The sequence below is a fragment of the Scleropages formosus genome, chromosome 5 (assembly GCF_900964775.1).
Source record: "Scleropages formosus chromosome 5, fSclFor1.1, whole genome shotgun sequence".
Lineage (NCBI taxonomy): Eukaryota > Metazoa > Chordata > Actinopteri > Osteoglossiformes > Osteoglossidae > Scleropages > Scleropages formosus.
The window spans coordinates 29,526,036-29,540,002 of NC_041810.1; the positions used below are offsets into that span (position 1 = coordinate 29,526,036).

General features: G+C 40.8%; 2 protein-coding genes across 2 annotated transcripts in view; both read left to right on the top strand.

Annotated features, from left to right (window-relative positions):
* med1l (mediator complex subunit 1-like) overlaps window positions 1-4,276 on the top strand; it is an 11,075-nt gene extending 6,799 nt beyond the window's left edge. The window contains exons 12-17 of the mRNA XM_018765431.2: window positions 415-539; window positions 1,029-1,147; window positions 1,298-1,496; window positions 2,941-3,033; window positions 3,754-3,856; window positions 3,978-4,276. Of these exons, the coding sequence (XP_018620947.2) occupies window positions 415-539; window positions 1,029-1,147; window positions 1,298-1,496; window positions 2,941-3,033; window positions 3,754-3,856; window positions 3,978-4,194 (856 nt within the window). The 3' untranslated portion in view covers window positions 4,195-4,276. The remainder of the gene's footprint in view (window positions 1-414; window positions 540-1,028; window positions 1,148-1,297; window positions 1,497-2,940; window positions 3,034-3,753; window positions 3,857-3,977) is intronic.
* Window positions 4,277-4,820: 544 nt separating this feature from the next.
* On the top strand, window positions 4,821-10,351 carry LOC108942203 (inositol monophosphatase 1-like). Its single transcript, XM_018765352.2, has 9 exons — window positions 4,821-4,919; window positions 5,614-5,686; window positions 6,260-6,393; window positions 7,241-7,345; window positions 7,677-7,722; window positions 8,698-8,806; window positions 9,371-9,479; window positions 9,655-9,806; window positions 10,169-10,351. Exons 2-9 carry the CDS (start codon window positions 5,624-5,626, stop codon window positions 10,285-10,287), a joined length of 837 nt encoding a protein of 278 aa, XP_018620868.1. The 5' UTR covers window positions 4,821-4,919; window positions 5,614-5,623; the 3' UTR covers window positions 10,288-10,351.
* Window positions 10,352-13,967: the final 3,616 nt, after the last annotated feature.

Here is a 13,967-nt window from a genome sequence, read left to right on the forward strand (position 1 = left end):
CCGATGTCTGCTCACATGTGGATAAATTGTGTTATGAACGGAGTTAAAGGCGAAAAGAGGAGTTTCAATCACAGATAAGGCAGCTGGTAGTATAGTAGTTAGAGCTGCTGTCTTCGGATTCAAAGGTTGCAAGTTTGAATCCCTTCTCCAGTTGTAGGCCCTTTGAGCAAGGTACTTACCCTACACTGCTCCGGTAAAATACCCAGCTGTATAAATTGATAAATAATTGTCAGTAAGTCACTTTGGAGAAAAGTGTTGAGTAAATGAATGCCCACCACTAAATGGGTGGGTAGGGAACAGTGCCCCCCCCCCCCCCCCCCCCCCCAACAAACACTATTCTGAAAATGCCTGTATCTGACTGCTCCAAAAACTCTTCCTGACATTTCAGGTACTTCAACAAACCTCTCTTTGCAGTCTACCTGTGTTTACCACCCTGGGCGAGGACAACAGTGCCATCCTTCCAGCTTCCTTTGTCCTCAAACTGAGTCCCCCTTTGCCAGTGACGTCATCTTTCGTCCGCAGGATCGAACATCTGACCGGTGAGTCGCTATAATCCATATCACTCTTGAATGGACATGCCAGTTCTGTTGGTTGGTCCAGCTGAGTGAACTGTACCATTTGTATAGTATTTATTGTACTTTTGTCACTTTGTCAAGTAATGAAGTGTGGTGGGTATAATGTCAGTTTTTACATGTCAAATCACTCAACGAAGAGACTCCAAGTCAAATTTCTTGCATCTGCAGACATATTTGGTAAATAGGATTGGAGAGGGCTGGTAACATAATAGTGAGAGCTACTGCCTTTGGACCCAGAGGTTGTAGGTTCAATCCCCACTTCTAGCTGTAGTACCCTTGAGCAAGGTACTTACCCTAAATTGCTCCAATAAAATTACCTTTATCCTTTAATACAGCTGGGTAAGTCACTTTGGAGAAGTGTCAGCTAAATGAAAATATTGCATTAACTTATGATGACATTTGAAACTCTGATGCGTAGGAGGAGGCTCTTAATGTTCTTCTGGTCTGGTGCAGGAATGGCGATCTCTGAAAGTGGTCTGCAGTGGAAGCCCTTCCTCCAGCTGCTGCTGGGAACCTTTTTGCAGGAAAATGACTGCAGGGAGTCCTGGGAAATGGGAGTGGCCCACTTCGTGGTTCGTATATGCTATTAAAAAATATCCCTGGAATCTTAACCGCTGCCTTGGAACACTCATTCGGTTTCAGGCTTTTGAAGTGATGCCAAATTTCAGCAGCGCAGCAGTCGGCTGTAAGGAATCCCTCGTCTTCTCGTTCGTTCTCCGCAGATGCTACCGGAGAACCGGATGCACAGTTACATTGTGTCGGGACCCACGGATGGCACGGCTGGCCTGGAGGGGACCCTTGTGCTCAACGTTGCCTTCACGCACCCAGCCCACGTCCCTAAAATCTTGGAGCTTTTGCGGCACCAGTCTGCACTCAACGCCCTGCTGACCAGTTGCATCCCCACCCAGAAACCCACTCAAGGTCAGCAAGGTTGAGTCCAAGTCCAACTACAGATATCAAGTCTTTCATGGTTAACATTGGAACAGTTGACCGTGTCTTCCCGGATATGTCAAGCCTTTCAAACGCTGCAGCTTTTTTTGGTCCCTGAAGTACATCAACATCTTGCTTCGTGATGAAATGGACCAAGCAGGGGCAACAGGGCGAATATGGAAACGAGCAGATGGAGCACAAGCTCAGACAATCCTCCACCGCTAGACTTGGAGTTCTGATTTTTTTTTAACATCAAGTACCTTACCCGCACGTAATTGAGTCCTTTATGAGGAGGGGGTGCTATTATTGAACTGAGTTGAAGATTTTATTGTCATTGTACTGCTGTGCAATACACCCAAATTATAGCGCTATTCCCTGAGTTCTTTAGACAACAATATAAAACAAACACTTAAGTATTAAAGAATAGAAAATCAGTTTAAACAGATAATACAGTAGACCAATAAGACAGTAGGAGGAAACAATATAAAACTGAAACACTTGGGTATAAACAGAGAATTAATCCATTTAAATGAAATAACACTGTAGAGAAGTAAGACAGTAGCACAGAAGTAGAAGACTTATAAATAAGACACAAAGTGTGTGTTTAGTTGTGTGTATTTTGGGGGTAAAAATCAGGCAGTGTTCAGCTGTTTTGCAGCTCTGGGGAAGATCTTTTTTATTATTGTGCGTGCGTGTGAATTGTCCCATACATTTTCATAAGTCATAATTTTTTCATAAAACAGGCTTATTCTTTACAACAGCGCTTTTGCCTAATAACCCATTAATTTTTACCTCCCAAACAGGTGTTTTATTCACTGCCGCCTGTATCTTCCACTCTATAAAGCATACAGAGGCGAAGAAAACTATTATGTACTTCCTGTCCCATTGACAGTCTGTCGCAAAAGTGATCGTGATTAACGAAATTCGACTAAAATGGGCTGAATACAAATTTAGAAATAAACTGCATAAACATGTACAAATGAACTCTTTAAATCAGCTTTTATCATATACCCTTACACTAGTGTTAAAAATGTGTTTTTTTTAAAAAAAAATATATATAATTGAGTCTGTCTGGAGGTGACATTGGTGGTCCAAAAATGATTCTATATCTTATATAATTCTTATTACCAGTTTAAATAACTTGGAAAGTAAGTTGTAGGATAATCTGGTATAAATAAATATTGGTGGTTTCATAGCTGCACATAAATTCCTTGTATTTTAGTCAACTGGCACTTTTGGGATATTTATGTTTGGGAACCCATTTACTTATACCCCACAAGAAATAACTAAACTGAACATCAGTTAATGGGAGTTTGCTTATTGGGGTGATTCCATGAAATGAATTAACCCTGGTAGGCAAGGAAGGGGTGTACAAATGGTTTAGACCTGAACTGGTCCATATGAACTTAACCCCCTCCCAACAATATCTCTGCAGAATATGTGCTGGATCTACACTGTGAGGTTATTCTTCAGTCCGACAGCAACATCAACATTTCATTTGTGACCGACAGTGATTACTTAGCCTTGCGTAAGTAAACATTGTCGCTGTGGAAAAACTGCGAAAAGCAAAGGTAATTATCGCTGAACATGGTATTCTGTATCTGGTTTTTGAGTGCTGAAATACTAGAGTTATTAGTCCATCATGTGTAGTTTCAGATGTGGCTTTTAATTAGGCAATGAAATTTTTTCAAAGTTCCCAGTTACTGTGATTTTTTTTTTTTTTTTTTTTTTCCTGTTGATTATGATCAGTTACAGTTTACTGATTACAAAAATACCACTAGTTCTTGTAGAGTGTCACTTTTCGTTTGGTACTCTACAGCCATTGGAAGATTCGGGAAGGCACCAGAACATTCTAGAAAGTATCAGATCCTGAAAAGTACTGCAATATTCGGCATTTGGAACCAAGTGCCAAAATTTGCTAATTTCGAGAATGTGAAATTTTTTTTCTAAACTGACACACAGTACAAATTAATGGCAAAAGCGTGTTTACCAAAACTAAATGGAAAATGCAAAAAAAAAAAAAAAAAAAAAAAAAAATCAACATTTGTTATGTTGTCTAACTTTCAAAATCAGCTTTCCTTCACTACAAGGAAGAGGTGTTTGACTTTGTCTACACCTTTGGAACCTCTAACACCATGACTCAACTGACTTTCCTGTTAGTCGATACATCTTTGCCTTCTATGAATTTAGCTCTTGAGTGTCTTTATTATTTTTTCTCATTTTTATTTATCCCCCCCTATCTTGGCAGTGGTAGTAAATTTGGAAAGCTGTCGCAAGATCAGCTGCAGAGTTTTCCCACCAATGCTTGCAGATCCTTCCGCTGAGGAGCACCTTTCCCAAGTTCTTACAAAGTACACTACCTCTTAACTCCTTTTTACCTTAAAAGCAAACATGTACCGAACAATACACATGTGACATGTGTTTATGGCATAGAACAACCAAAAAAAATTATTTTTGCTCTTGTTAATGCAGATGTATGTCTCTTCCTGTGACAATGAGAGCACTTTGCAGAAGACTAAGGAAGAAATCCACCCTGACGGATTCTCTAGAGGTCACCTCCACTAGACCAGGTGCCAGTGAAACTCCAGAAACTTCTCCTCCTGTGTCATCTGAGGGCAACGGTTTGCTCCCTGTTCCAGAAGAGGCCGGGAATATTTCTGCTGATGCTTCCTCTGCTGCGCTTCCCTAAAATAAGGGGCCCGGGCTGCTTCTTTACAATGTCTGCAACCTTACCCCTGGTTTATGAATGTACAAATATAAAACATCTTTACATCAAGACCCATGTTTGTGTGTGTGTGGGTTTTAATTTTTTTTTTTAAATTAAAATAGCAATAAGGTGTGTGTTCATCGTGGCTGCCTTCTGAATAGAATCTGGGAGCCTTGTGATATTAACACGCACATTCACACGCCACACTCACATCAAAAGCACAAAGGTTTTGGGTTCTGGCCCTGATGTGTTGGAATTACCGCCCCCTCTCAGAACTGCTGAATCTCTCTCAGACTCACTTATCTCCTGATTGATAAATGCATTTTTTTTTAATAATAAATTGTTGAATAATAGATAAATTCACTTCTTGTATTTTATCTCTGAGCTATATGTATTTAGCAGTCTGCTAAATGAGTAAATTACTCAGCTGTATAAATGGGCAAATAAGTTTGTAACTGTAATAATGGTAAAATATAAATTACACAGTATATAAATAAACGTAGCTTCGGACAAATGTGAACGTAAGGCTGCCTGTAGACGCACCTCCTGACCGCTGGGAGGCAGCACTCAAACGGGAGAGCGCTTTACCGCCGCTGGACGGAGAGCGAAGAGGAAGAAGTAGAGACGAGTCGGTCTTTGAAGAGCAGAGCGGATGTTATGCGGTCGAGTTCGTAGCGATAATAAGTTGGAGTTCACTGTGAACCAAGGTGAGGTTTTCTTTCTCTTTTGAGCTTCTGGCAAATTCTGCTGCTTCACCAGATTTTCGTGTCTGCTTGCATTTCTAACTTCGTTGCTTACGGACAGGAGTAGCAGTTAATTTCGGCTGCACATGACATGTAACATGTTGTTTATTATTGTGCGGAAAAAGTGGATTTTTACATCGCGTTTTACCGAGCTGAGGTGACGTCAAGAGTCAGGGTGACGTCAGCGGGACAGGAAAATTTTCCCCATCATGATCGGTGCGGGAAAAACGTGCAATGATACTTTGAAACTTTGATATATATATATCATATATATATATATCAAAGTTTCAAAGTATATATGTGTGTGTGTTTATAACAGGAGAAATGGGCGACTATTATTACACAGCAGTTTCTCTGTGTCCTTAAGTTCAGGTCGAGCGTCTGCAGCTGCTTTGTTCCCAACTTGTCGTGGATCCTAACAATCTCATGTTTGTGGAAATTAGAAACAGTATAAACGGAAATACTCATAGACTCAGAGATGCAGTAGAAATGAAGATCTGGATGTGAGATTGGTGTGTGTGAGAGAGAGACTTAGTGTGTATGCGCTGTATTATTGCAAACTGAATTTTAGACAGGAAGTTACAGTTTGAGTTTAAATGAAGTTTTGTGGTAAAACTAAAAGGCTGTAAAAACAATCCCTGCCCCCCACTCCTCTCAGTGTCGCTGGGATGTCGGACCCCTGGGAGCTCTGTATGGACCACTGTCTCAGGGTGACCAAAGATGCTGGAACGGTGAGCTCGGCACCCCGCTTTGCAGAAGACTGTCACTAACATCGTTCATAACTTGAGTTGTTTGTAAAAGCGACACACGGTCAATAACGGTTTCATAATGCACATGCCACATCTCCCTCAATTTCTTCGCAGTTCACACCCTGTAAGAACCTCAGACAAAGCCAGAATGTATAAAAAATTTCATTCACGTCACATCCGGTCCAAAGACCTGCTGTTCAGGCTCACGCATAGCGTGTGAGCGACAGAGAGAGTGTGTTCCACTGGTGTATGGATGAGTGACCCAGTGTAAGTAGTGTATCTAGCAGTGTAAGTCTTTGGGTGCTCTGGTTTCCTCTCACACTCCAAAGACATGCTGTTCAGGTCCCTTGTAGTGTGTGAGTGGCAGAGAGAGTGTGTTCCACTGATGTATGGAGTGACGCAGTGTAAGTACTGTATCTAGCAGTGTAAGTCACCACGGTGAATAAGGTGTGGGCTGATAACACTAGAGTTAATTGGAAGTCACTTTGGAGAAAAGCATCTGCTAAATAAAGTAAAGTAACATATATGCCTTCTATGTTCTTGTCTTCTGCTCAGGTGATTCGCGAGGCGCTAAAGAAGGAGGTTTCTGTCATGCAGAAGAGCTCTCCTGTGGATCTCGTGACGGAGACGGATCAGAGGGTGGAAGCCCTGATCATCAGCTCCATCAGAGAGAAGTACCCAACACACAGGTGATACACTGGAAGCCCCCATTTGCGAAGGGCCGGAGAGTCCGCATTCACGTGCTGCCGTGTGCGTTGATGGACGTTTATACATGGCCTAACGTAACTTCTCACTTATTACGTGAGCATCATTTTCAGATGACAAACACTGCTTCTATTTATATTTAAATTGTTAAGAAAATTTTTGTTACATTGTGTTATTTTTTCTTCTGTTTGTTTATTTTTTTTTGCATTTTCCATTAATTTTTGTTAGATTTAAACAAAGTTTTGGTATTAGTTTGTACTATATGTAAGTTTTTAGGAAAATATTCCACCTTCTTGAAATGAGCAAATTTTGGTGAATTCTAGCACTTGGTTCCAAGTATCAAATCTTCCAGTATCTTTTAGGATCTGATAGTTTCTAGAATGTGTTGATACTTTTTAGGATGTTCTGGTGCCTTCTAGAATCTTCTAGTGGCTGTAAAGTACCAAACTAAAACTGATACCCTAGAAGAACTAGTGGTATTTTTGTAATCCGTAATCAGCATAAAAACTGACATAACTAAAAAGTTTAAAAAATCTTGATGTGTTTTGTAATTGCAGTGTCAGGTAGGTTATGGCTTCAGAAGAATTTTAGATTGGGGGGAAAAAAATCACATTTATTTAATGCTTTTCTTAGCGATTTACAGTGTTAAGGTACTTACAATTATTTACCCATTTAATACAGCTGGGTAATTTTACTGGAGTAATTTAGGGTAAGTATCTTGCTCAAGGGTTCTACAGCTGGGATTCAAACCTGCGACCTGAAGACAGCAGCTCTAACCACCACTACACTACCAGCTGTCACTTCGTCTTACTTTCTTCCGTTTCCTTCCAGCTTCATCGGGGAGGAGTCGGTAGCTGCGGGGGCACCCAGTGTGCTGACAGATAACCCCACGTGGATTATTGACCCTATTGATGGCACTACCAATTTCGTCCACAGGTGAGTTTACCTTCACGCTCCTTAAAAAAACTGAACGGAGAAAATATCGCAAATACAAGTTTACGATACGAACAACAGAGGATAGCCAGCTGCACAGACCAACCAGAACATAAAAGACAGTACAATTCAGACTAAACCACCAGTTATCCCAGCAGCACCATCAGCTCAGACCTCCTGTGTGGTTGGTGTAATGCAACCGTTTTCTGTCATAATTAATTAATTAGTAATAATTGTAACGTTAACATTGTAAGTCGCTTTGAAGAAAAGCGTGAGCTAAATGAATAAATCCAAATTCACCATTTCTATATCCTTTGTGTCTTCTGCACTCAAGGTTCCCATTTGTTTCCATCTCCATTGGGTTTGCAGTTAACAAACAGGTAAAGCTGGTCTTGCATCGCCTTGCAAAGTATTGCTGTAAGATTATAATAAAAGCTTTAAAGCAGTAATCGGACTCGAAACCGTTTGGGTGAAGAGCCCAGCTGGTCCCTTCGGTGGGTCCCTTCTATTGAACCCAAAGGTTGCAGGTTCAAATTCAAGCCTCCAGCTGCAGTACCCGTGAGCAATGTACTTATCTTAAATTGCTCCAGTAAAATGATGCAGCTGTATAAATGGGTAAATTGTAGTAAGTAGCTGAACACTGTAAGTTACTTTGGAGAGAAGCATCAGCTCAATGAATAAATATAGATGTCTATTGGGGCCCCGTTGCCACTGCGTTATTGTGCTGTATTGCCAGGCTAGCTTGATCAATACCTTAATATTCACAGGCAGTCCTCGACTTTTCTCGAGTTCCATACAAACGTAGCTACTGTAAGTCGCCCTAGTTGTAATTTACAAATACCCTAATGCTGTATTAAATAAACCATAAGGATATGTATATAAACCGTTAAAATGCATGAGTGTTACATTGTTTAATGGAGTTTTCTCATTTTTTTAATCCTTAATTCCACAGATTATTAATGTGAAGATAGTACTAATAATACCAATACAGTATTTTCATGCTGTGCTGTTTTTCACTTTTATTGTAAATCTGTAAAATCTTTCAAAAGTAACTTGAAGGGAATCACAAACAAAAGTTTTGTAAACGGGACAAAATTGTTGCTTGACACCAAAACACTGAGCGAGACTGAAACGATAACAGATTTGGCTGCCTTTCCGATGTTATCGTTTGGCAAAGGGAGCACTCTAGATTAGACGTTAGAGCAAAGGGAGGGACTCGATGTAATAAAGTTACGGGGATGGCCGTCGCAAGTCCGTGCGGGCACGAGCTGCGTACCTGGCACGCTCCCACGTGGAAAGCACCCATTTGTTGTCATTGTGAATGTGGAGATGAGCGTTGACCTTTGTTCCTCCAGCTGGAGTTTGGGGTTGTGTACAGCTGTATTGAAGATAAAATGTACACGGCTCGGAAGGGCAGAGGGGCCTTCTGCAACGGAGCGCCGATCACCGTGTCCGGGCAGAAGGGTTGGTGTGCTGCCGTTATCGCTTTCGTCATAAATAATTCGCGCATCAGTGATGATGAAGACGTAGTAATGGCAAAGATGGGGCAGCAGAGGGCATAGTGGCTACAGCTGCTGCTTCTGGACTTGGAGGTTGCAGGTTTGAATCCCAACCCCTGCTGCAGTAGCTCTTCAGCAAAGTACTTGGCAGCATTGCTGCAGTAAAGGTTACTGAGCGGTAAATAACTGTAAGCACCATAACACTGTAAACCCTCTGAAGATGTAATGCCGATATAAGAAGATCTACTGACATTTTGGGACTCTTTGAATAACTCTTTTGCCGCTATTGGGAAGCAAGTCAAGCTTAGTTGTTCATTTTAGACTTTCTTGACTAGTTTTGTTTTCTGTCTCTGGAGGTGCATGACCTCTTCAGTACAAATTTACGCAGCTGCCGTTATCATTATAATTATTATTATTAATAATACCAATTCATGCGGGACAGACACCTTTTTACTGCCTTCGTTTAAATATTGTTGATCTTAATGGCTGGTCACTTGACCTCACTGCAGTTCTCCCTCGTTCTCTGCAGAGATCACCAAGTCTCTCATATTGACGGAAATCGGCTTTAAGGAAAATCCAGACCATTTCAAAGCCATGATGTCAAATGTTGAGAGAATTCTCACCATCCCGGTACACGGGTAAGTGTGCGGTAGAGCCTCAGCTCTCAGATTTTTAAAAAATTAGATTTTATTGTTTTGACACCTCTGCATCTCAAAGTTCGCAGTAGATTGGTGTCTTGGCTACTTAATGGTATCGGATGTTTCCTGTTGACGGAAGAGCCGTCAGACTCTTACTTGATTCTGTGTACTGCAGGATTCGCTGTCCAGGCAGCGCGGCGGTGAACATGTGTCTGGTGGCGTGCGGCTCGGCCGACGCATACTATCACATCGGAATCCACTGCTGGGACATGGCTGGCGGCGCCATCATCGTCACCGAAGCTGGTGGGGTTGTCATGGATGTCACCGGTAAGGCTTCCTTTCTGCAGCAGAGCCACGGCATGACTGGTCACGCTGCTTTCAGACAAGAGTCAGTCAGTAAGAGTGTGACTTTAAACCAGAATCGTGTCACGTGTGTCGATGAACTCGGTGACGTTGCAAGTGACGTGTGTAGTACCTTTCCTACAGCATCTCTCATCTGAGATTTGTCAGCTTTTTGTGGCCCTGTCATGTGACCCGTTGGCCGAAAGGTCACCCGATGTTTGCGGAATTAATTGGCTTTGCAGGACATGTTCCCTCCCGCAGTTTCACTCATTCCGTCTTGAGCTGTTCGTTTGTAAGATTGCTTGGGGATAATGAGTGTGAAGCTCACTCTGCGCTGCCCGTTCCAGGTGGCCCCTTTGACCTGATGTCCCGCCGGCTCATCACAGCCAGCAGCAGGGAGGTGGCGCAGCGCATTTCCCAGGAGCTCCAGGTCTTCCCCTGTGGCCGAGATGATACCGACAGCTAGATCTGTCTTGGGGCACCAACTCCCAGGGATACACACGCATGCACACACACACACACACACACACACACACACACGCACACATGCATTCTGAAGCCATGCTTATGCTAAGCCTTAAAGCCGCACCATTTCTTCTGCACAAGAGACCACAGAGTTACAGCAAATTTTTTTTGTCCGACCTCTACATTGATATCTTGTTTTGTAATGATTTTATTTAAAGTGGGCCTCAGTCATGTTGCAATTTTTTTGCAATGCATTTAATGCATTTTATGTACTGTAATTTGTGTTTTTATCTGCCAAGTGTTAAGGAGTAAGTATTAGACACAGGGACGGTTAATAACATTTCTGTTAATGCTGTATGGCTGGTCTTTTAAACCCATTTTTGTGTAAAAAGGGATAAAGCTGTTTGTATGTCAGTGTGGCAGCTCTTGTGAACCCAATGACCTCTTTGTTTTGTAGATATGAGTCTCGTCACCTTTATGCAATCCGGGGAACACGTGGTTAGTGCACTATAGACCTAAAGAACCACTGTTGTCGGTGTCTTATGTCCGTCAGCATTAAAGTGGAGAAAGTTTATTTTTTGTTTACTGTAGACATATTATTGGGATATTAATGTTTTATTGTTAATAATATACTGCTGTTTTGTCCTTAACATTATCTTGCACTCTTCAGGTATTATTATCAATTAATAATTTTAATTATCATTTTATTATAGTCAATGTGGTATTGTGAAATAATTAGTTGATTCCCCCTTATCATTTTAATGTTACAAATATTCTGTCATGAAACATTTTAAATCTTGTAAAACAAATAAGGCTTAAAACATCCGAGAGCATAAAACCAGTGCGGTTCTTATGGAAATTACTATAGTGGCAGCAGGATACAGTACTTGAAATCAATTCTGTACAATGCTTGCATCATATGCTGTCTTATTAAATTAAAATACTTTATCACATTCCTCAAGTGCTATCATGTTCAGTTATGTTTTGCTGAAAGATGTTTGGAATCTACCAACCAATTTCAGTAACCACTTGTCCCAAGCAGGGTTACAGCAAGCCAGAGCCTATCTTGGAAACATTGGGCGCAAGTCTGAAGGGTTGGGGGGTACACCTTGGATGGGACACCAGGCCATTGGAGGGTCACAACTAGGTACCTAGGCACACAACCGGGCAAAGATACTGCAGCAATTGCAGGGCAAGCACCTTCCTCAAGGTCACTACAGCCACAAAGGGCGATTGAACCGGTAATCTTCGGAACCAAAGGCAGCTGCTCAAACCATGACGCCGCCAGCTGCCCTAGTGTGGAATCTAGCAAATGGTATTTCCAAAACAAGTTAAGTATACTGTACTGTTCTTATTAAGTGCACAATTTCTTTTGTAGGTATTTTAACTTGTTAATTTGAAACATAATGCCCTGAATTATATATTTCTGTTCTTTGCTAAAGTGCCCTCTCACATGGTGCCCCCTGGGGGTTTTACTCAAGGAAGCATTATTTCATTGGTCCTCATAGATACGAACATTTGAACATCATGGCTGAACAAAGATAGACATTATTATTATTATTATTACTACTGCGACTACGTTTTTTAAAAGTCATTATTGGGCCGCTTAAAAACTAGTTAAAGAACAGACCTTTCAGCATCAGTTTTATCTGCCTGGCTGAGTGAAATGCTTGCATAATTTGCATTGTACATTTATATTCTGCATGCATGCTTTGACTCATTCTCAGTTTATCTCTAAAATCAATTTTCTTTTATAGCTCTTAGTGAGTGGATTAAAAAAAGAAAAGCATAAAACTCCAGTCAAATAATATTTGATGGACTTGTGACAGCTGGTAATCGTAGTGGTTAAAGTTGCTACTGCTGCTTTTGGACCCAAAGGTTGTAGGTTCACATCTCATTCTAGCTGAAGTACCCTAGAGCAAGGTATGTACCCTAAAAATTGCTCCAGTGAAATTACCCAGCTGTATAAATGGGTGAGTAATTATAAGTTGCTTTGAAGAAAAGCATCGACTAAATTAATTAGCATTTTATACTTGAGGAATATTTTCTGGTGACTTGGTGGAAAAGCAAGGAACATCTTACATGTTTTAAGCAGTGAAACAAAAACAGAATATTTTTTTTACAGTGATAAAGGAAATAAAATACACAAGGGTCTTTGAGGATCTGGGCTGAGAACCAGTGATCTGGAGTATTGAGTTTATCCTGCTGTCACTTGGGCTCCGATGTGTTTACATGGCAAGACCAAATGCGATATCCACAAACAAATATTTAACTACAATGTGAGTCATGCCAAAAAAAATCGTAATCTCAAGGGTTGTTCTGATTTGCGTATCATTTTTTTTTGTTCATTGACATCATTTTAATGGTACTGCAATAACAGGATTTGTTCTAGTGGCATCTAGTTGCTTGCGTTAGAGCTTGAGGTGTCCTATTAAAATATGAAACTAGTCAAAATCTCAGCTAAATAAACAATTGTTGTAAGTTGCTAAAAGAGTCAATATAAAGGAGTAAGTCATGGTACTTCATTTGTTATTTTGTTTGCATCATTTTAAGGCAGTTGAAACTTTATTCAACTTTTTTTTTTTTTTTTTTTTTTTTTTTTTTTTTGGTAACAATTCAGGTCAAGTTACATGTTGAGGGGTATAGTTGGAGAGCCCTTCCTGGCACTTGACCAGCAGCCTTCATGCTGCAAATGTACAGCACTGCTTGTGTCCCTTGGTTTTACCATGAAATGGGCATTTAATGACAATCAGTGTTTCCCATGTGACATAATATGTGTGTAATGACTTAGAGGAAATCATGTATGTAGTAGAAACACACAAGTAGTGCAGGTGTAAAAATAAGTGAATCCCAAGTTGTATTGGTCAAACCAAGTAGGTAAAGGATCAGGGGTGTAAATCATAGTAATTTAATCATTTTATCAGTTTATTTTAATATTTCTGATAAGAATAATGAGCATACCTATTGGGTCCACATGCTTTCAAGCAGCGGAGTTCAAAAGTTCTTAAGTTGTTTTGCGATTTTATGACCTATTTTTAACAAAGGCATTTCTGATTAAATGCTTCTGTTACGAGAGAAAACGACAGAGCACATCACGCCATGTGGATCTCACTGATAATATATAATATGGGGAAATTAATAATCGCAGCACACTTCTCTGTCCTGATTCCAGTCTTACAACGAGCCCCTCATTAAACTGCAGACATCCTGTATACGATCGCCTTCGTTAAAACCGAGATGAGTTACGTGTCTGTGACAAGTTTACTCAAAATGCACTTTTAACTTACAGCCACGCACGATTGTTGTGGCGCACAGCTGAAAATTTGCTGGAGCGACAGCTGGAGGTAAACACTGGAGGTAATTTATATTCTACCTTTCTATTGTGCTGCAATCTGTTGCATCTGTTTTGTTACCGCTGATGTGGCCATTTGTGTTTCTAGTTTCATTGTACCTTAAGCATCGGGAGGCCTGTCTCCCTTTTTAAAGTCGTCGGTCCTCCATGGCTGCCAGATGGACCTTCTGTCTGCCACTAGAGATCAGTATTGTCCCTCAATTAATGCAGTTTAAGAAACCAGGCAAGTTGCCGCGACGGAGACAAAGTCCAACATTTTTTAACAACAACACCTGTGCTTTACATTGTCCACACTTTTATCTGCAAGTTCGCATGTTCCCTTCTTTATT

What these genes read in the sequence shown, in the direction of transcription:
- LOC108942203 (XM_018765352.2), top strand. Translation starts at nt 5,624, where the DNA reads ATGTCGGACCCCTGGGAGCTCTGTATGGACCACTGTCTCAGGGTGACC. An exon ending in TGACCAAAGATGCTGGAACG is followed by an intron (nt 5,687 to 6,259) that starts GTGAGCTCGGCA and finishes TCTTCTGCTCAG; the next exon opens with GTGATTCGCGAGGCGCTAAA. An exon ending in CACCGTGTCCGGGCAGAAGG is followed by an intron (nt 8,807 to 9,370) that starts GTTGGTGTGCTG and finishes CGTTCTCTGCAG; the next exon opens with AGATCACCAAGTCTCTCATA.